At 38.6% G+C, this 21523-nt stretch overlaps 1 protein-coding gene and 1 pseudogene across 1 annotated transcript in view; both read left to right on the top strand.

Moving 5' to 3' along the window:
• MARK1 (microtubule affinity regulating kinase 1) overlaps nucleotides 1-21523 on the top strand; it is a 140484-nt gene that overhangs the window by 101581 nt on the left and 17380 nt on the right. The window contains 4 exon segments of the mRNA XM_017870006.1: nucleotides 7822-7921; nucleotides 8978-9090; nucleotides 12150-12303; nucleotides 12607-12800. Coding sequence (XP_017725495.1) covers nucleotides 7822-7921; nucleotides 8978-9090; nucleotides 12150-12303; nucleotides 12607-12800 — 561 coding nt within the window.
• Nucleotides 994-2735, top strand: LOC108528272 (histone deacetylase 1-like; annotated as a pseudogene).

Raw genomic sequence — 21523 nt, 5'->3', positions numbered from 1 at the left:
AGCTGAGAAACATCGGAAAATTATCTTCATTTTCCTTCTAATTGCTTATCTCTCAGCTATCAAATCTGCTATTGCTCCTATATTTCTTGCTTAATTTATAGAAACCCTATTCTGCCAGGCACCTGATTTAAAATTGTCAGAACCCTCTTGTATTCCATCAATTCCCTCAGAACCAAAATGAATCTTTTCATCAAGTGCAATAGATTATACTTCTGGTTTCTTTCTTCCATTTCCTCATGTCTAGTTCAGTCCTCTGTTCTCTTTCCTGGACATTATAACAACTTTGTAAGGTGTCTTCTTGTTGCTAATCTCTGGATTCTGTCTTACCCAGGGATCTTGTAGCAACATTATTTTGAAACACTACCTTGTTCAAAAACAGGCATCTGTAGTGAGAAAAAACAGCACATAAGGCACAGCCTTTGTCCTCAAGGACTTTAAATAACGTGAAGATAAACCTATACACAACTAACTGTAATCAAAGGTAGAGTTTAATAACAGTAACACTAGGATATAAGCAGAGTTCTATGGGAACACAGGAGAAGGACAGATAAGTGATTAAGATGAGGTTTTAATTCATTCGGTTTACAAATATGTACTGACCATTTAGTGCTGGGTACTTTTAGGTGTTGGATATGCAATATTGAACAAACCAGACGTGGATCATTCTTTGATTGGGTTTATGGTCTAGTAGTGGAGATACATGATTAACAGGTAAACCAAAATATTACATAACAACAACCTTCATTCAATTGTAGGCAAAGATCGGGGTGCCATGAAAGAGAGTAACAGAAAGGGCCCAGACTTTATGTGGTCATTTTGAAATAAAAAGGAACTTAGGTGGGAAGATAGGGGAAAACATTCTAGGCAAATATCCTTGTCTTTTATTCCTCTGAGAAAATACAAACCAAAAGTCATGAGTACTCCGCTTCCCATTCCCATACCTTAAACATTACTGTTGAGACCAACTGATGAGAGGGATGGGAGGCAAGCAAGATGACGCAGACACAGGGCACCAGGAGGAAAGTCCGTTACTACTACGACGGGGATGTTGGAAATTACTCTTACAGACAAGGCCATCCAATGAAGCCTCACCAAATCTGCATGACTTACAATTTGCTGCCCAACTATGGTCTCCACTGAAAAATAGAAATCTGTCACCCTCACAAGCCCAGTACTGAGGAGATGACCAAGTACCACAGGGATGACTACATTAAATTCTTGCGCTCCATCCATTCAGATTACATGTTCGAGCTCAGCAAGCAGATGCAGATTCAACATCGGCAAGGACTGTTCAGTATTTGATGGCCTGTTTGAGTTCTTACAGTTGTCTGCTGGTGGCTCTGTGGCAAGTGCTGTGAAACTTAATAAGCAGCAGATAGACATCGCTGTGAACTGGGCTAGGGGCCTGCACCATGCAAAGAAGCCTGAGGCATCTGGCTTCTATTACATCAATGGCATTGTCTTGGCCATCCTGGAACTGCTGAAGTATCACCAGAGGGTGCTATATATTGACTTTGATATTCACCATGGTGATGGGATGGAAGAGGCCTTCTATACCACAGACTGGGTCATGACTGTGTCTTCTAAGTATGGAGAGAACTTTTCAGGAACTAGGGATCTACAGGATATTGGGGCTGGCAAAGGCAAGTATTATGCTGGTAACTACCTTTCTGAGATGGGATTGATGACAAGTCCTATGAGACCATTTCAAGCTGGTTGCGTTCAGAGTAATGGAGATGTTCCAGCCTAGTGCAGTGCTCTTACAGTGTGGCTCACATTCCTTATCTGGGGACTGGTTAGGTTTCTTCCATCTGATCATCAAAGCACATGCTGGCCTGTCGTGGTGGCTCATGCCTGTTCTCAGCACTTTGGGAGGCCGAGGCAGGAGGATCACTTGAGGTCAGGAGTTTGAGACCAGCCTGGCCAACATGGTGAAACCCCGCATCTACGAAAAATACAAAAATTAGTCAGGCATGGTGGTGCACTTCTGTAATCCCAGCTATTCCGAAGGCTGAGTCATGAGAATCACTTGCACCCTAGAGGCGGAGGTTGCAGTGAGCCAAGATTGCACCAGGGCACTCCAGCATGGGGAACTGAGTGAGACTCCATCTCAAAAAAAAGTGGTGGGGGGTCCATGCCAAGTGTGTGGGATTTGTCAAGAGCTTTAACCTGCCTATACTGATGCTGGGAGGAGGTGGTTCATCATTTGTAATGTTGCCTAGTGCTGGACATATGAGACAGGTGTGGCCCTGGATACAGAGATCCCTAATGAGCTTCCATACAGCGACTACTTGGAATAGTTTGGACCAGATTTCAAGCTTCACATCAGTCCTTTCAGTATGACTAACCAGAACACGAATAGTACTTGGAGAAGATAAACAGCGACTGTTTGAGAACCTCAGAATGCTGCCCCATACACCTGGGTCCAAATGCAGGTGATTCCACAGGATCCGTCCCTGAGGAGAGTGGCGATGAGAGTGAAGAAGACCCTGACAAATGCATCTCGATCTGTTCCTCTGACAAATGAATTGCCTGTGAGGAAGAGTTCTCCGACTCTGATGAGGTGGGAGAGGGTGGCCACAAGAACTCTTCCAACTTCAAAAAAGCCAAGAGAGTCAAAACAAGATGAAAAGGAGAAAGACCTAGATAAGAAGAACAAAGTCACAGAAGAGGAGAAAACCAAGGAGGAGAAGCCAGAAGCCAAAGGGGTCAAGGAGGAGGTCAGGTTGGCCTGAAAAGACCTCTCCAGCTCTGGCTTCTTGCCAACACCTTTCTCCACCAACACCTCAGATTTTATATTTCTCTTTCTCTGTATGTTTATAGGAAAGTTTATTAAATATAAATCCCAGAGACTAGACAGAAACCAAGTCCCTGAGCCGAGGGCAGCTATGCTGGGTGAACTCTTCTAGGAGCTGCCTTGCCACCCATCCTTCCATCCTTCCCCAGTTCTTAACTTTGAGCCATAAAGAGTACCAGGTCTGGGTGAAAGGGATACTTTTATGCAACCATAAGACAAAATCCTGAAATGCCAAATGCCTGCTTAGTAGCTTTGGAAAGGTGCCCTTACTGAACATTCTAGAAGGGATGGCCAGATCTTCAAGGGTCTCCTGTTCTTTTCAGGCTCCTAATGTAACATCAGCCATTTTTAGATTGGCTCTGTTCTCATACCTTCCCAGTGGCTTCAAGTGAGCCAAGAAACTGATACTGCGTGCCCTTTGTCTTCCCCTAATTCTGCAGGTGGAGGTTGGTGGTCTAGTTTCCTTTTTGAGATACTGTTTTCATTTTTGAGACTCCTTGTAATAAAATGGTACATTGCTATACAAAAAAATTAGATTAACTGTTTAGACCCCATGTCTCCCCACTGCCTGTCATAGTGGAAAGATGTCTTTTCTCTTGTTGAAAACTTCACTCATCTGTTTGCTGGATTTGGTTATCTACCTTCCTTTTCAGTATCTCACCCCTTCAAAAAGGCTCTCTCTTCTGTAACCAACTGAACCTTGTCTCTACTGACTCCTTTTCCTCAGCTTTTATACATACTTGAATCTCCTCCACTAAAAAAGGCATCCTTCAACCCGGCAATCCCCTTTCAGTGCTGCCATCTTGCTCCTCCTTTGTAGTGAGCCCTTTTGAAGAGTATCTACATTTAAACTGTCACCCGTTCCTCACCAATCCATTTACCTTCTGGTTCCTAATGCCACCCCTCCACTGAAACTTCCCCCAGCAAAGTCCCCCCATCTCTACTGCTAAACACAAGGGGTTACTTATTTAGGTATCACCTTATTTGACCGTTTGGCCATATTTGACAGGACAGCACTTTCTCCTCTTCAAAGAACTCTTTCGTTGCCTTCCGTGTCATGCTCTGCGGGTTTTTCTTTTTGGATTTCTTTTCTTTCTAACCTTTAAGTACTAGTGTTCCTTAAGGCTGTACTCTGAGCCCTCTTCTATTTATTCTTAACACTATTCATTCTTCCTGGAGAATCCCACCCACCCCGCAGCTTTTATACAGCATCCTCTGTAGGCTAAGGATTCCTGAGTCTCAGTCCCTAGCCCAGATTTCTCTTGAGCCTCAGAATAAAGTATCAGAGTAATTACAGTACATGTTTATTGAGATATCCCATAGTGCCTCAAACTCAGCTTGTCTAAAACTGAGCTCCATCTTTCTCCATCCATTCTTCCCTCTGTGCTTTTGATATCTCAGTGAATGATACCAACCTCTCAATTCAGTTCTCTGAATAAGAAATTTGGGCACTGTCTTCAATTTCTTCTTCTTTTCATCTCTTCCCCATATCCAGTCATGTAGATATATGGATATTCATCCTTCGTAATCATGAATTGTGATTATGAAGTTCCATAAAACTGCATAAATCATTAAGTTTTGTTCATTTTTACCTGCAAATTATTGAAAATGCCTTTTGTTTCCCTATTGCCACTGTGTACCTTTAAATTGGGGTGTCATCATATCTCTCCTAGATTTAGCTGAAGCCTCTTACATGATTTATGTGCCTCTAATCTTGAACCCCTCTAACTCACTCCCTACATACTGGCCAGAGAGACTTTTCAAAAGCATACCATTGAGAGATAACTATTACATGCTGGTTTTGCCTGAGGGCCTCTTTATACCTGCATTTTCTCTCCTGGTTCTTTGTCTTCCTTCCACTTCCTTTTTGCATGATTAACCCGTAATTATTCTACCTGAATCTAACTTTTTACTTACTTAGTATTCTACTATTTATTCATCTTATTCCACTTGTTGTTATTTTCAAACTTGTAATCTTAAATTTGAGAACATCAATAAGGGCTTAAATTGATTTGAGGAACTAGAAGTATTTTGTGTCTAGCTCATGTTTGTTATTTTTCTTTTTTGTGCTTCTCATCCATTATCATAACAACAAATGTCCAAAGAACTCCTATTAAAAAGTAATGTGTTAATAAAAGGACAGTTAGATTCCTTTGTTTGTACTGATACGTGTGTGGAGGGGTAGGATTTGTTATGGATTTACTTTATATATGCTTAAAGACTTTTAAGCATCAGCTGAGCTCCTACTTCCGTATGCCTTCCTTACTTTCTCTGCTTGTGCAGCTGTAGAATTGAATCAATAAAGGTGTCAAGGAGTAGATGGCTGGATTGGAGCTTGATCGGTCTGGGAGGGACTGTGTGTACTGTATAACTATCCTTAAGTAGTTCAATATGTTCTCTGAGGGTTTTCTATGTATTCACCTTCCAACCTAGGAAATTCTGCCAACAACAAAATTTTATTTCTACAGATGCTGGTTCCTGACTCTTGCTCAGGCTTCTGTCAGACATAATGTTTGAGAGGGGAGAGGGGAGGAACAGGAAAGGCCTTAGTATTTCGAGAACTTATGTGGCAACTTTTGCATCTCTGCTTTGCCCATTTTTTTCCCTCCTGATGTTCACCCACCCCACTTTTGCCTTATTGATGAATAGCACTAAAGACACATGGTAGAATTATTTGTAGTAGGTCTCTAGTTTTATTTAAAGTAGTTGAATAAGGCACTTAAATTACCATTGCCCAAAGTGGTGAAAAGAAATCAAGTTAGTGATAATTTTTTAAGAGTTACATGTCTGCATACTTGTATTTTTTAAATATATGAATTCTCTAGAAAGTTTAATTTAAAAATGTATCATGTGGCTGGGCATGGTGGCTCATGCCTATAATCCCAGCACTTTGGGAAGCTGAGGCAAGCAGATCACTTGAGCCCAGGAGTTCTAGGCTGGGCAATATAGTATGAGACCCTGTCTTTAAAAAAAAAAAGAAATCATGTGATGATGACCTCTGGAAAATCCTCCAATTCAGCACAGCAGTACTGTTAAAGATTTTGGTTGTTAGAGATCTTCCCTGGATTTCTTATTTTCTAATGATTAGCTTTAGGTAGATATTAATAAATGAGGAGAAGGTACCTGGGCAGTCAAGAAATTAGCCTTCAAAAGGTATGTATATGGGAAGTTATTTTTCTAATTAGTGGAATATTGGCAAGTAAAGTTTAAAGATGGAGAAAGTACTTTACAGGACTTGGAAAAAGCAATTAATATATCAGCACCTAGAATGAAAACCTAAAATTCTGTAGTAATAAAAAGTGAACAATCTTTCTAAATTAATACAGAATTATTCAAATAAGTTTCTTCCAGTTCCCCATTGCCTGACCATGAGTATAGTAAATTCTCTACTAGATTGCCTTTTTTTTGGTGGTGGTGGTAAAAAACACCTAACATATATTTACCCTCTTAACAACTTATAAGTGTGTATTACAGCATCGTTAACTATGTGTACATTGTTGTACAACAGATCTCCAGAACTTTTTCATCTTGTGTGACTAAAACTCTGTACTCGTTAAACAAATCCCCATTTCCCCCTCATCAGCCCCAGCAATCACCATTCTATTATACTTTATGTTTCTGTGAGCTTAACTACTTTAGATAATCTGTGTAAGTAGAATCATGCAGTATTTGTCTTTCTGTGATTGGCTTATTTCACTTAACATAATGTCCTCAAGGTTCATCCATATTGTAACATGTAACAAGATTTTTTTTAAGGCTGAATAATATTTCTTTGTATTTATGTACCACATTTTCTTTATCAGTTCATTTGTCAATGTACATTTAGGTTACTTCCACATCTTGGCTTTTGTGACTAATGCTGCAGTGCGTGTAAGTTTCTGAATATCTCTTTGATATTCTGCTTTCAGTTTTTTTGGATAAATACCCAGAAGTGGGATTACTGGATGATATGGTAGTTCTATTTTTAATTTTTTGAGGAACCTCTGTACTGTTTTCCGTAGCAGCTGCACCATTTTACATTTCTGCCAGCAGTTCACAGGGGTTTCAGTTTCTCGACATGCTCACTAACCCTTGTTGTTTCCTGTTTTTTTGACAGTGGCCATCCTAATGAGTATAGTGGCCATCCTAATAAGTATAAGGTGATAGCTCACTATGGTTTTGAGTTCCCTGATGACTAATGATGTTGAGTATCTTTTCACACAGCAAGCATGCTTTTTGACCACTTACGTATCTTTTTTGGAGAAATATCTATTAATCACTTCGCCCATTTTTTATTGAGGTTATTTGTTTTTATGTTATTGAGTTGCAGGCATTCTTTACATATTCTGAATATTTACCCCTTATCCAGTATATGTTTTGCAAATATTTTTCCCATTCTCTAGCTTGCCCCCCACAAGGTTGCCTTTTAACAGCCCAGAACTGTCTGTTATTGTCACAGCCTTAGCTTAAATCTGACTCTGGTAATTCACATCAACCCCAGCTTGATTCTTACCTAATTCCTAACTCTAGACTTAAATTTTGACTGCCTTCCCTTCCCACATTATCTTAGCTATCTTTATTGATAGCTTTACTGCTAACCCTGATTTTCATTCCCCATGACCACTTCTTTGCTAATATTTTAATAAGTGATGATTTTAAAATAAGGCATATGTTTGGCATAAACCAGGAAAAAATTATAATCTCCATATTAATCTTAAATGTAAAAATTTAAAGCAGAAGTTAAAATCTGCTTTATAAGAAGTAAGTTCTTATGTTAAAATAACCAAATTTGAAAATATTCCCTTTGAAGGAATAAGAGAGGCATGGTATTTTGAATCAATACATTTGGTGAGTGTGTAGGAAGACAGTCATAGTTGTTGTGTGTGTCCCAAAGTCTTACACCTCTTTTTGGCCCACTAATCAAACTAGAAATGTCACATGAAACTTGTTGAGTGAACCAGTAATTTTACATTTGTTAAAATAGAGTTATAGTAAGTGGCTGAATGTTCTGATTGACCACACATAATGTAGAGTTTATTTCCTAGCAAATAATGAAAGATCGATGGATGAATGTTGGTCATGAAGAAGAAGAACTAAAGCCATATACTGAGCCTGATCCAGATTTCAATGACACAAAAAGAATAGGTAAGTATTTAAACATGGTAAGAAGTACTGTCCCTAGGCAGCAAGTAGGAGTCCTTTAGTGTACCAAAATGGTGTTTAAAAGTATAAATAGGAAGCAATTTTTATTTGAAAAATACTTGCATTATCATTTTAATGATAATACACTAAAAATTATACATTTCAAGTTCCCTAATTTGTTCTCATATATATTATGGTCTAATTCAGTGTTTGACAATGATGATATAAAACTTAATGTAAATAAATTGAATTCTTTACTTTCAGTTATACCCAGCAGGAGGAATGGCTGATACGACTATCAGCACTGATCAGACTGATAAGTATCAGCGAACGTAGCATGTATTTCAACCAAAGATATAGAGGCACTGAATTAAGAGTTGAACACTTTGGCTCTCCCTTTCTTTTTCTACTGTCTTAGCAATGTTTATTCTCCCTCCTCACTCGTCCTGCTACTGCCCATATCCAGCCAGAGCTGTCCTTCTAACTTGTTCTCTTCATTTCGCAATCCCTTCCCAAAGCCATCATTTAGTCTCAACTGAGTCATCTCAACTGTGTCCCTGTTTGGCTTGAGGGCAGAGTGGCAGGGGAGAGCATTTTAGGGTATAAGGAACCTGATCAGAAAAACCATGGAAATTCAGATCTCCCAAAGAAGAGTCACCCTACTGCAAATCAGAAAGCAGAAATTGTTAAGAGAGGAAAGAAACCACTTCACAAGTAGCTGAGGATGAGTTGAGAGAAAGGGAATTTTGCGTGTAACAAAGACTGACATGGTCTTAGACTGGACAAAGAAAATTAGCTCAGGAATATATGAGGCAATGAGAAATTAAGTGGGCCCGTTAATATATTACCCATGATGTAGATAATTTCTGCATGTAAAAGTATCATTGTACAATATCTGTGAACATATGGTATCCATAGGTTAATAGTCCAGAAGTTTTTTAAGCTACACTAAATTTTCATGACTAAGTTTTCATATTCCAAGTTGGCAGACTTGCCTGTGTTTGTTGATTTATGAAAATAAAACCATTTTCAGAAAATTTCTCTTTTTTAAATTTCTAGACATTATGATCACTATGGGCTTTGCACGAGATGAAATAAATGATGCCTTAATAAATCAGAAGTATGATGAAGTTATGGCTACTTATATTCTTCTAGGTAGAAAACCACCTGAAGTAAGTTTTTCACCTTTTCAAATTACTGTGAATTATTTTTTGAGCTTATATATTAGTAAATATATTCTTCGTAGAATCAAAAATAATATAAAGATCCTACTCTAACATTCTTATTTATTGGAACTCAAAAATCACGATGTTAAATTACAAACTGGTTTTATTTCTGGGTACCAAGAGAGATTTTATGAAAGAATAGGCCTACTGTCTTTCTTAGCTCCAGGAGCCACCATTCACAGCCTGGTCTTTGAGAATGGCCTCCCCCACAGCTTGTGCATCCAAATGTAACAGTCCCACTAAAGGTAATATGGTTATTCCAGGTGTGCAGAAAAGACAGTGACTGAAACGTGAGGAAGTGATAGCATTTAAAATAAAATGTATGTCTTAAAGGATTTGTAAAAGAGGTAACTCCAGGAAAGGTTATTTGATGACATTTTGCCTTATAAAGTGTCAAGTGACTGATGCTTTCAGTTGGGAATTCTCAAGGCCAGGAGAACTATAATAAGGAGATATACTCAGAAAATAACTGTATACAAATGGTGAACTATGTTAGTCAGTTTTGCATTGCTATGAAGAAGTACCTGAGACTGGGTAATTTATAAAGAAAAGAAGCTTATTTGACTCACAGTACTGCAGACTGTACACAAAGCATAGTGTTGGCATCTGCTTCTGATAAGAGCCTCAGGAAGCTTACAGACATGATGGAAGGTAAGGGGTAGCCAGCATGTCACATGGCAAGAGGGAGCAGGTGAGAGGTGGGGGAGGTGCCACGCTCTTTTAAATAACCAGATCTAGCGTGAACACATAGAGGGAGAGCTTGTTACCATGAGGACAGCACCAGGCCATTCATGAAGGATCCACCTTCTTGACTCAAATACCTCCCTCTAGGCCCACTTCAACATTGGAGGTCACACTTCAACATGAGATTTGGAGGGGACAGAGCATCCAAACTGTATCATGAAGCATAAAAGCAAATGATTCTTTAGCAAAACAAATATAAAGGCTATACATCGAGAGTCAAGAACAGATTGCAGGACATTAAAAATTTATTGGAAATTAGATATCTGTGGGAGGTATTTTAGAGACAAAAAGCTGAAATTTATAATTCCATAATAACTGTTAATGGAGCAGTGCATTCCAGCTGGCATATATTGAACCTTTATTGTACCAGAAACGATGCTGGGTACTGTGAATAGAAAGACGAGAAAGTCTCTGCTCTCAAGGAGCCCTTAGTCTAGAGGTGAGGCGAGCAGTTAATAGTATGGTACAGTATGTGTTCTGATTTGGGGGATGCACAGCATACTCTGGGAGCATATAGGTGGACATGTACCTACAGTAGGCTAAGGTCAGACCCACCAAGGCAGGTCTGTGTGACATGTAAGAAGTAGAATTAACAGTAGTACTTGGGGACCAGTTGGAAATGAGAGATAAGAGCCCATGAGATTTCCAATATGGATGACTGTGTAAGCACATTTGCCAAGATAGGAAAGGTACAGATTTCAGAGGGAAGAGAGGAAGTTCAATTTGGGATAGTTAAATTTGAGATTCCTGTTAGATGGAGCTGTCTATTAGGCATTTGGATATATAGATCTGAATTAGGGGGAGAGATTTGAATAATTAACAGATTTGGAGTCTTCATTAGAGGGGAACACATTGCACATAGTAATGTGCCAGGGACTGTTCTAAGGACTTTACAAATATTAATTAATCTAATCCTCCCAGTGAACCTACCAGGTGGGTACTATTATAATGGAAGAGAATCTTTAGTGGAGACATTAACAGCTAGAGATGTGGTATCAAAGAAGCCAACTCAAGAGAATTTTAAGTGGGAAATAGTGCAAATGGTTATTTCTAAAGGCTTTGAACTGTTTCTACTTAGATTTTAAAGTACACTCCTGAGGTCTTTAATTTTCCTGTTAATTTAAATATAAAAGAAGCACTAATTTTATAAGTATGTAACCGTACCATGCATGAATTTAAATGAAGTATGAATTGTATCAAATATAAATGGATGAGGCTACTGGTAAGTAGTAAGAGCCTGAACTTTGGAGCCAGCTTCACTGGATCTAAGTCCCCCCGACCCCTGCCCTGTCCCAGCACAACCACTAACTGTGCAACTAAGGCAATTAATTTTCTATGCCTCAGTTTTCTTACCTATAAAATGAGAGCAATAATAGTGCTTATCTTTTAGGATCATTGAAAGTGTTAAATGAATGAGCACTTATAAACTCGGAACAGTTTCTAGTGGATTATTATGCGCTTAAAAACTCGGAACAGTTTCTAGCAGATTATTATGTGCTCTGCATTAGCTGTTTATCATCATCAGTATTACTCTGTGATTTATCATTAGTATTATCTGTATATGAATTTAGATTTCCTATTGGGATGCCAGTGATTCCATCAAAAGTTTGCTGGCAGCAAGCAACTTGTACGTTACAGAGAGAGGGATAGTGTGTCAACCCGTAGTTTACCATGCTGAGTTCTAAGTAGATATAGTTTCCTGATCAGAAACAGTAAACTGTATTTTTTTTTTTTGCAAATGTGGGGAAAACAAAACAAATCTATATGTATGTTTATATGCATACATATGTGTATATACATGTGTGTGTATTTAAAATTTTAGATTTTATTTTAAGTTTGAATCTCAATAATGCCCCTTAACTTTTTTAACCTCAGTTTTTCGATCTGTAAAGTGTAGGTTAATACATCATAGGTTTGTTGTGATGATTAAATAAAGTAACATATAGAAAGAGCTTAGCACAGTGCCTAGTCTATAATAACCATTCAATAATTGGTAGCTGTTATTTGGTATTTTGACTAAACTAAGGATTTGTACAAGATAATAGAAGATTATGAGTAGTCAGTAAAGCACATTCTATCCAGTTCACTCCTTTTGCTGCTTGCCAACTTAAAGTTCTAGGCCCAATACTACACTGTTTTTTCAGCTTGGATTACTTCTTATATAGCTTTAAATCATTTAGAAAATCAAAAGTGCAGTATTTGTGCAAACTTTTTTTTTTTTTTTTTTTGCTTTAAAATCCTTGTGGTTTTTCTTCTTATAGTTTGAAGGTGGTGAATCATTATCCAGTGGAAACTTGTGTCAGAGGTCCCGGCCCAGTAGTGACTTAAACAACAGCACTCTTCAGTCCCCTGCTCACCTGAAGGTCCAGAGAAGTATCTCAGCAAATCAGAAGCAGCGGCGTTTCAGTGATCATGGTAGGGGAAAAAGTCAAATAAGTGAAACAACACACGGGTTCTACCCAAACTTGTGTTTTTAAAGCATTGTACATTCACGTCTCTATGTGCTTGTGTCATCTAGTTCTCACAGACTTATATTACTGAATTATAAATATAATCCCTTTTACAGGGACTGACCTGATTTTTGAAATCACAATTTAATCTTCGTTCAGAGTTCAAAGCATGCAAATGTGGATAATTTTAATACAGAGTTTTTGTTTGTGAGCAGAAAATAGATCAGTTGTTTTTCAGCTCATTATGCTATTTTTTTTTAAATTATAGCTGGTCCATCCATTCCTCCTGCTGTATCATATACCAAAAGAGCTCAGGCTAACAGTGTAGAAAGTGAACAGAAAGAAGAGTGGGACAAAGATGTGGCTCGAAAACTTGGCAGCACAACAGTTGGATCAAAAAGCGAGATGACTGCAAGCCCTCTTGTAGGGCCAGAGAGGAAAAAATCTTCAACTATTCCAAGTGTGAGTAAATACCCTGGTATATTGCAATTTATTGTAATAACTTGTTTCAGGGTTATGTGTAAAATTTTTATCTTTCTTTTTTTAATGATTGAAAATTTTAAAGGGAATTATACTTTAAAGAACATGTAAAAGGGACCACACTTCTCATAAATGCAAGTTAAAAACAACAAAAAAGGATTCTTTTTTGCATGTATAACACTTAACACAAAATGGTACATTAAACTTTCCCACTTCATTTTCCTTTTTATAATGTTTATTTAATATCATATTGGCACATTTCATTTTTATTTACAAATAAGCCGTTTAATGAAGGCAGACTCAGGTAATAATTAATTTATAAAGTTGCAAACCATAGAAATTATATAATGGGAACTAGAAGAGGGTTTGAGATGTTCTCCCATAAGGCAGCAGGGAAGAATAGAGATAGAACATATAAAAGAAAACTAAGATATATGAAAGGTAGAAATAGAGTTGGTAACGTTCAGATAATAGGTGTTTTGAAAGGAAAGGGAGCAAGATGAAGGAAGAGAAATAGTTAAAGAAATAATAACAAAAAATAAAGAGGGAAGATTTCATTTTGAAAGGACCCAGAGTCGCAAATAGAAGCCAGAAAGAAAACCTATTCCTGGACTCTTAAAGTGGAATTTATAGATACCGAAAACACGGTGAAGAATATTTTAAAGATTCCAGAGTCAGAGCGCAGACAACCTTAAAACAAACAAGATTCTATAGTCCCAGCTACTCAGGAGGCTGAGGCAGGAGAATAGCATGAACCTGGGAAGTGGAGCTTGCAGTGAGCTGAGATCATGCCACTGCACTCCAGCCTGAGCAACAGAGCGAGACTCTGTTTCAAAAAATTAAAAAAAAAAAAAAAAAAAACAAGGAACAAGATTCAGATTGACCTTAGGTTTCTCAACAGCAACATGGATACAATAAGGTAAAGGGGAAAATATTTTTAAAGTATTGAAAGAAAAGCACATTGAGCCTAGAAATTTTATCTAGCCGTGTTGACATTTAAATATGAAGGTACAAAAACCACGCATGTTCTTTGGCATAAAATGTCTCAACTGTTTGACTACACAGTGACCATTTGAAAACACCTTAGTTGGAGGAAGTATTCTTACAGGAAGAGAAATGAATCTAGAATGTTGCTGTAAAATATATAGGAGTTGAAAGTCATCAACTTACTAAAGTATTGTATGTAGTAACATAAGCAAAAAGAGGAAAATAATGAAAATTCAGAATCAAAACTCTGGATAGTATCCAGGGCATAAGGATAAACATGGAGATAACTACTTTAAGAATTGATGGATATAACCACTTAGCTTCCACCTGATCTGTTTAGAAATGATTGAACTATAATGGGACTTATATTTGCCTTAGAGGACAGTTTCCATTGTAATCACCCTGCATAGCAGAAAGAAATAATTGGTCCTGTACTTTCTACCACTTAATATTAACCTGTCATTTGACTGAACTGAGACCTATTTTCCCATGAACATACTCAGCTTTGTCTATTTCCATGCCTGTCTTTATGTAGTGCCCTTGCCTAAACATTCCCCTTACATTATGAAAATTCTATTTCCATAGATCATTTCAAGTCTTGTCTCCTGGATAGAATCTTTTATGGCCGAATACTCCAAAACTCATCAGGTTTTTCAATTGCTTATCCTGTCATTTAGCTCTTAGCTGTTTATATGCTGTCTTGTTTCATTCACTGTTGTTTTCCCATGTAAACCTTATCTCCCCAAATTTATAATCTGTTGTATATTGACACAGTAGCTTTCTCAGAGTCGTTAGTGTTGAAGCATGTAGTGTGTATTCAAAGCATATTAATTAAGGAAGGCATAAAATTAAGGGATTAGTTTAAATTCAAATTTATTATGCCATACTTATTTATCATTTTTTTAAAAAACATAAGCTAAAAGATTTTGATAGAGAAATTCTGTTCTTAGCCACATAATACTATAATATATTGTTATTTACTGTTTCAATTTTGGTAGTTTGAGAAACCAAAGTAATGTATTTTGTTTAATTTTAGCATTTCAGGAGTTTCTAAAGTAAAATTAATCATCTCTTCTTCCCTATCCATTTCCTTTTAGTCTGAACTCCTAATATAACTAGTGCTAATCATTTAGGATGAATTCTTCTATAGGGTTTCCTTCGTTAAAGAAAACAGGCCAGGTGCAGTGGCTCTTGACTATAATACCAGCACTTTGGTAGGCCATGGAGGAAGGCTTGCTCGAGACCAGGAGTTTGAGACCAGCCTGGGCAACCTAGTGCAACTTGATTTCTACAAAATATTTTTAAATTAGCCTGGTGTAGTATTGCATGCCTGTAGTTCCAGCTACTTGGAAGGCTGAGGAGGGAGGATGACTTGAGCCCTGGAGTTTGAGGCTGCAATGAGCTATGAGCTATGGTTATACCACTGTGCTCCAGCCTGGATGACAGAGTGAGAGACCCTGTCAAAAAATTAAAAATAAATAAGTGAATGACTATGTACATAGAGAATTATTTTATTTTACTTTTTCATAAAAATGAGATCATACTATGTAACATTTTAATTTTTTTCACTTATAATAGTTTGGGGATCCTTCTAGATCAGAACATCAAGATCTTTTTAATAGATGCATATTACTTCATTAGTATTAACAGATAGATATATCATAATTTATTCAACCATTCTTTTGGTGAAGTGTTCGGAGCTTTTCATTTCTCCAGAGTGCACATCCTTATACATTTATGTTATTGGTATACTTCTATTAGAGACATTCTCAAAAGTTCCATCTCTAGGTCTATGTGACAACACTTCTCTTTTTAACCTCAGCCACAGAGGCAGGCTCCTCATGCTCCTCAGTCCATGACACAGTCACCCTTGGTCTGTGCAGCCCCATCCCCACTCCCAGTCACCTCACCTAAAGCCTCGGCTCTGATGTGTCTTAGTGTACTTGACTATGTGTATATCCTTGGAATATAAACATTTAAATGTTTAATAAATGCTACCAAAGTAATTTTCCAAATGGTTGGGGTAATTTAGAGAGTAGTTATTTCTCCACAAACTCATCAACAGGATATTATCAATCTTTAGCATTTTTTGCCAATCTGAAGGGCAAAAAGAAAAAAACGGTATCCATTTGTTTTCAGTTTGCATTTTCTTGTCTATTGGTGACATTGATGGTGTGGCCACAAAACCTAAAATGTTGACTATATGACTCTTTACAGAAAAAGTTTGCTAATCACTGCTTTAAAGCCAAAATACACAGCTGTAATACCTTTTCTCTTAAGGTAATTTTTAGAAAGTACTTCAGCATTTACAATTCAAGCCCTGTAATAGTGTAAAATATTGCCTGAACAAATGAACATTTTTACCAGTGTCAGTAGAATAGAATATAATGGAAAATATTAAATCTATTCAAATGGCATGAAATGGTCCCTTCCTTTCAGATGGAAAAAGAAATAGTGCCCATAACATGCATAGGTAATTAATAAGTGATAGTACATTTAATGTTTATAAAATCAGAATTTTCTTAGTCAATAGTAAAAGCTCTTGCTTGTAAGTATGATTCTATTGACAGCATTATTTAATATTAGTTTAGTATCTTGACTTAAGGATGATACTGGCAGATGATCTTTAAAATTGACCAGTTGATAGACAGCATGGGGAGAGTTTTGAGTTAAATAATTAAATAGAATAATGGTTGGATAAATGTTTTGGTTAATTATCTGAGTCATCTGTTTTATTGTTCATCACCCACAACCATCACAGACTAGAAATGAAAGGAGTCTCTCTTAGTTCATTTGTGTTGCTATAACAGAATGCCACATAATGGATACTTTATAAAGAAAAGAGATTTATTTCTCACAGCTCTGGAGGCTGGGTAGTTCAATATCAAGATGCCAACTTCTGGTGAGGGCAATCTTGCTGCATCACCCCATGACATAAAGCGAGGTCAAGAGAGTACACGCAAGAAAATAAGAGGGGGCCAAATATGCTTTTTATAACAAAGCCACTCTCGAGATAACTAACCCACTTTCACAAGAATTCATTTGTGAGACCAGAGCCTAATAATCTCTTATCAAGCCACGCCTCCCAACACTTTTGCATTGGGGATCAAGTTTCTAACACAGGAACTTCAGGAGACACATTCAAACTGTAGCAGAGTATTACTATTTGTAAGTAAGGTGCAGGAAAAACAAACTTTATGTTTTCCTTCTAGAAATTCCCATCCAAAAGTTACATGTGGGAATATAGGGAAAACCCTCGACTAGCCTAGAAACTTGGGAGCTAAGTGTTGAGTTTTGAAGACACAAATATGTTGTGCTGTTTTTGAATCAAGAAAACAATAAAACTTATAAAGGTATTTTCCATATTATCTATCACATGTATGAGCAGTACAAAATATAAAATGATGTAAACCACTATGATATGAATCTTAGTGCCCCCCGCATCCTCTGCCAAAATTCATATGTTAAAATTCTAACCCTAAAGGTAGTAGTATTAGAAGGTGGGGCCTTTAGGAGGTGATTAGGTCATGAGGGCCCTCATGAATGGGATTAGTGCCCTTATAAAAGAGGCCTGAGGGCGCTTGTTCTACCCTTCTGCCATGTGAAATCACAACAAAAAGATGACCATCTAGGAAGCAGGCCTTCACATGGTGAGTATCTCCGCACCTTGATCTTAATCTCACAGCCTCAAGAACTGTGAGAAATAAATTTTTGTGGTTTATAAGCCAGCCAATTTATGATATTTTGTTATAGCAGCCCAAACAGACTAAGACATTAACTCTAAGAAAAGTATTAATCAATTTTTTTATAAAATAAGGGGAAGAAGGAAGGGCCAAAGATGTCTGCGTAGAAACAATACCTGTCTAAAGCTCCCACCGAGAGGAACACAAAAGGCGAGTGATTTCTGCCCTTCCAGCTGAGGTACCCATGTTCTTTCATTAGAACTGACTAGGTGGTTGGTGTAACCCGCGAAGAGCAAGGAAAAGCTGTGGGGGCAGGGACGGGCGGTTCACCCAGAAGCTGCACTGGGCCAAGAGAGGCAGTGACGGAGTGTGCTGCCTGCATGGGTCACTACACTTTTCCCATGGATTTTTGCAACTCATGGATCGGGAGATTCCCTGTGAGCCTACACCACCAGGGCCTTGGGTCCCAAGCACAAAACTGGGCAGACCCATGGCAGCTGCTCCTGCCAGCAACCATTTGGGCAGGCACTGAGCTGCAGGAGTTTTTACATAATCTGGTGGCTCCCAAAACTCCAGAAAGGCTAGAGATCTGTCCACTCCCATGGAAAGGGGGCTGAAGCCAGGGAGCCTCACTCAGGGGGTCCCACTCCCATGGATCCCTGCAAGCTAAGACCCACTGACTTGGAATCCCCGCTGGCCAGCACAGCAGCCTGGAGTCTGCCTAAGATGACCAAGTTCTCAGTGTTGGGGGCAACCACCATTACTGTAGCTCTAGTCAGTGATTTTCCCCTGCCAGTGTTAGGGAGGCTACACGGTTTGGACTGGGCTGTGTTCCCCACAGCACAGCATAGCAGCTATGGCAGATCATTGCCAGACTGCTTCTTTAGGTAGGAACCGGATCCATCCTTCCTCACCAGGCAGGGCCTCCCTGCAGGAATCCCAGCAACTCCAGCCAGGGTCTTACAGACAGAACTCTCATCTCCCCGAGACAGAGCACCTGTGGGGAGGGGCAGCTGTGGTCTCAGGTTAAACAGCCCTACCTGCTGACTCTGAAGAGTCTGGGCGTTCAGGATGAGGGGGTTTCCCCAAGCACAGAGCACCAGCTCCACCAAGCAACCAGACTGCTTCCTTAAGGATGTCTGTGATACTGTGCTTTTTGTCTGGGTGAGACCTCCCATCTGGGGTTAGCTGATAACTTATACAGGAGAGTTCCAGCTGGTGTCAGGTTGCTGCCCCTCTGGGACGAAGCTTCCAGAGAAAGGAGCAGACAGTAATCTGGCAAACAGGGTCTGGAGTAGACCCTCAGAAAACTGCAGCAGACCTGCAGAAGAGGGGCCTGAGTGTTAGAAGAAAAACAAACCAACAGAAAGCAATGACAGCTACATTTAAAAACCCCACAAAAACCCCATCCAAAGGTCAGTAGCCTCAAAGATCAAAGGTAGATAAATCTACCAAGATGAGGAAAAACCAACTTGAAAATGCTGAAAATCCCCAAAGAAGAATGTTTCTTCTCCTCCAAATGATTGCAACACTTCTCCAGCAAGGGAAGAGAACTGGCTGAAGTTGAGATGGATTAACTGACGGAAGTAGGCTTAGGAAAGTGCGTAATAATGAACTTTGCTGAGCTAAAGGATTATGTTCAAACCCAATGCGAAGAAGCTAAGAACCATGATGAAAGATTACAGGAGCTGTTAACTAAAATAACCAGTTTAGAGAGGAACTTAATGACCTGATGGAGCTGAAAAACCTAGCACGAGAACTTCATGATGCAAATACAAGTAGCAATAGCCGAATAGACCAAGTGGAAGAGAGACTATCAGTTTGAAGACTATCTTAGTGAAATGAGGCAGGCAGTCAAGATTAGAGAAAAAAGGATGAACCAATGAACAAAACCTTCAAGAAACATGGGACTATGTAAAAAGACTGATTGGAGTACTTAAAAGAGATGGGGAGAATGGAACCAAGTTGGAAAACACATTTCAGGATATCATCCAGGAGAACTTCCCCAAACTAGCAAGACAGGCCAACATTCAGATTCAGAAAATACAGAGAACCCCAATAAGATACTCCACAAGATCAACCCCAAGACACATAATCATCAGATTCTCCAAGGTCAAATGAAGGAAAAAATGTTAAGGTCTACCAGAGAGAAAGACCAGGTCACCTACAAAGGGAAGTCCATTAGACTAACAGCAGACCTCTCAAACCCTGCAAGCCAAAAGGGATTGGGAGCCAATATTCAACATTCTTAAAGAAAAGAATTTTCAACCCAGAATTTCATATCCGGCCAAACTAAGCTTCAAAAATGAAGGAGAAGTAAAATCCTTTTCAGACAAGCAAATGCTGAGGGATTTTGCCACCACCAGGCCTGCCTTGCAAGAGCTCCTGAAGAAAGTACTAAACATGGATAGGAAAATTTGTTACCAGCCATTACAAAAACACACTGAAGTACACAGACCGATGACACTATGAAGCAACTACATTAACAAGTCTGCAAAACTGGCCACCCAGCATTATGATGACAGGATCAAATTCACACATAACAATATTAACCTTAAATGTAAATAGGCTAAATACCCCAATTAAAAGACACAGAATGGCAAGCTGGGTAAAGACAAGATCCATCAGTGTGCTGTATTCAAGAGACATATCTCACGTGCAGAGACACACATAGGCTCAAAATAAAGGGATGGAGGAAACTTTACCAAGCAGATGGAAAGCAGAAAAAAGCAGGGTTGCAACTCTGGTTTCTGACAAAATAGACTTTAAACCAACAAAGGTCAAAAAAGACAAAGAAGGGCATTACATAATGGTAAAAGGTTCAATTCAACATGAAGAGCTAACTATCCTAAATATATATGCACCCAATATAGGAGGACCCAGATTCATAAAACAAGTTCTTAAAGACCTACAAAGAGACTTACACACACACACACAATAATAGTGGAAGACTTTAATACCCCACTGCCAGTATTAGACAGATCAAGACGGAAAATTAACAAGATACTCAGGACTTGAACTCAGCTCTGGACCAAGTGGACCTGATAGATCTCTACAGAACTCTCTACCCCAAAACAACAGAATGTACATTTTTCTTGGTGCCACATGGCATTTACTCTAAAATTGATCACATAATTGGAAGTAAAACACTCCTCAGCAAATGCAAAAGAACTGAAATCCTAACAGTCTCCCAGACCACAGCACAATCAAATTAGAACTCAGGATTAAGAAGCATACTCAAAACCACACAATTACATGGAAGTTGAACGACCTGCTCCTCCTGAATGACTTCTGGGTAAATAATGAAATTAAGGCAGAAATCAAGAAATTCTTTGAAACTAGTGAGACCAAAAAGGCAACGTGCCAGAATTTCTGGGACACAGCTAAAGCAGTGGTAAGAGGGAAATTTATAGCACTAAATACCACATCAAAAAGCTAGAAAGATCTCAAATCAACACCCTAATGTCACAACTAAAAGAATTAGAGAACCAAGAGCAAACAAATCATGTTTGTTTGTATTTCTGTGGGGTCAGTGGTGGCATCCTCCTTATCATTTGACTGTGTTTATTTAAATTTCTAGACACATATACCCTCCCAAGACTGAAAGGAAGAGCTTGAATCCCTGAAAAGACCAATAACGAGTTCTTAAATTGAGGCAGTAATAAATCGCCTACCAACCAAAAATAGCCCAGGATCAGATGGATTTACAGCTGAATTCTAACAGGTACAAAGAGGAACTGAAACCATTTCTTCTGAAACTATTACAAACAATTGAAAAGGGGGGTCTCCTCCCTGACTCATTCTGTGAGACCAACATCATCCTGATACCAAAACCTAGCAGAAATAAAACAAAAAAGGAAAACTTCAGGTCAATATCCCTGATGAATATCGATTCAAAAATCCTCAACAAAATACTGGCAAACTGAATCCAGCAGCACATCAAAAAGCTTATCCGCCATGATCAAGTTGGCTTCATCCCCAGGATGCAAGGCTGGTTCAACATACGTGAATCAATAAACGTAATTAGTCACAGAA

This window comes from Rhinopithecus bieti, unplaced genomic scaffold (genome assembly GCF_001698545.2).
Source record: "Rhinopithecus bieti isolate Rb0 unplaced genomic scaffold, ASM169854v2 scaffold_1673, whole genome shotgun sequence".
NCBI classification, from domain to species: Eukaryota; Metazoa; Chordata; class Mammalia; order Primates; family Cercopithecidae; genus Rhinopithecus; species Rhinopithecus bieti.
The sequence above is the reverse complement of the archived record's forward strand: the minus strand, read 5'-3'. Positions and strand labels throughout refer to the sequence as shown.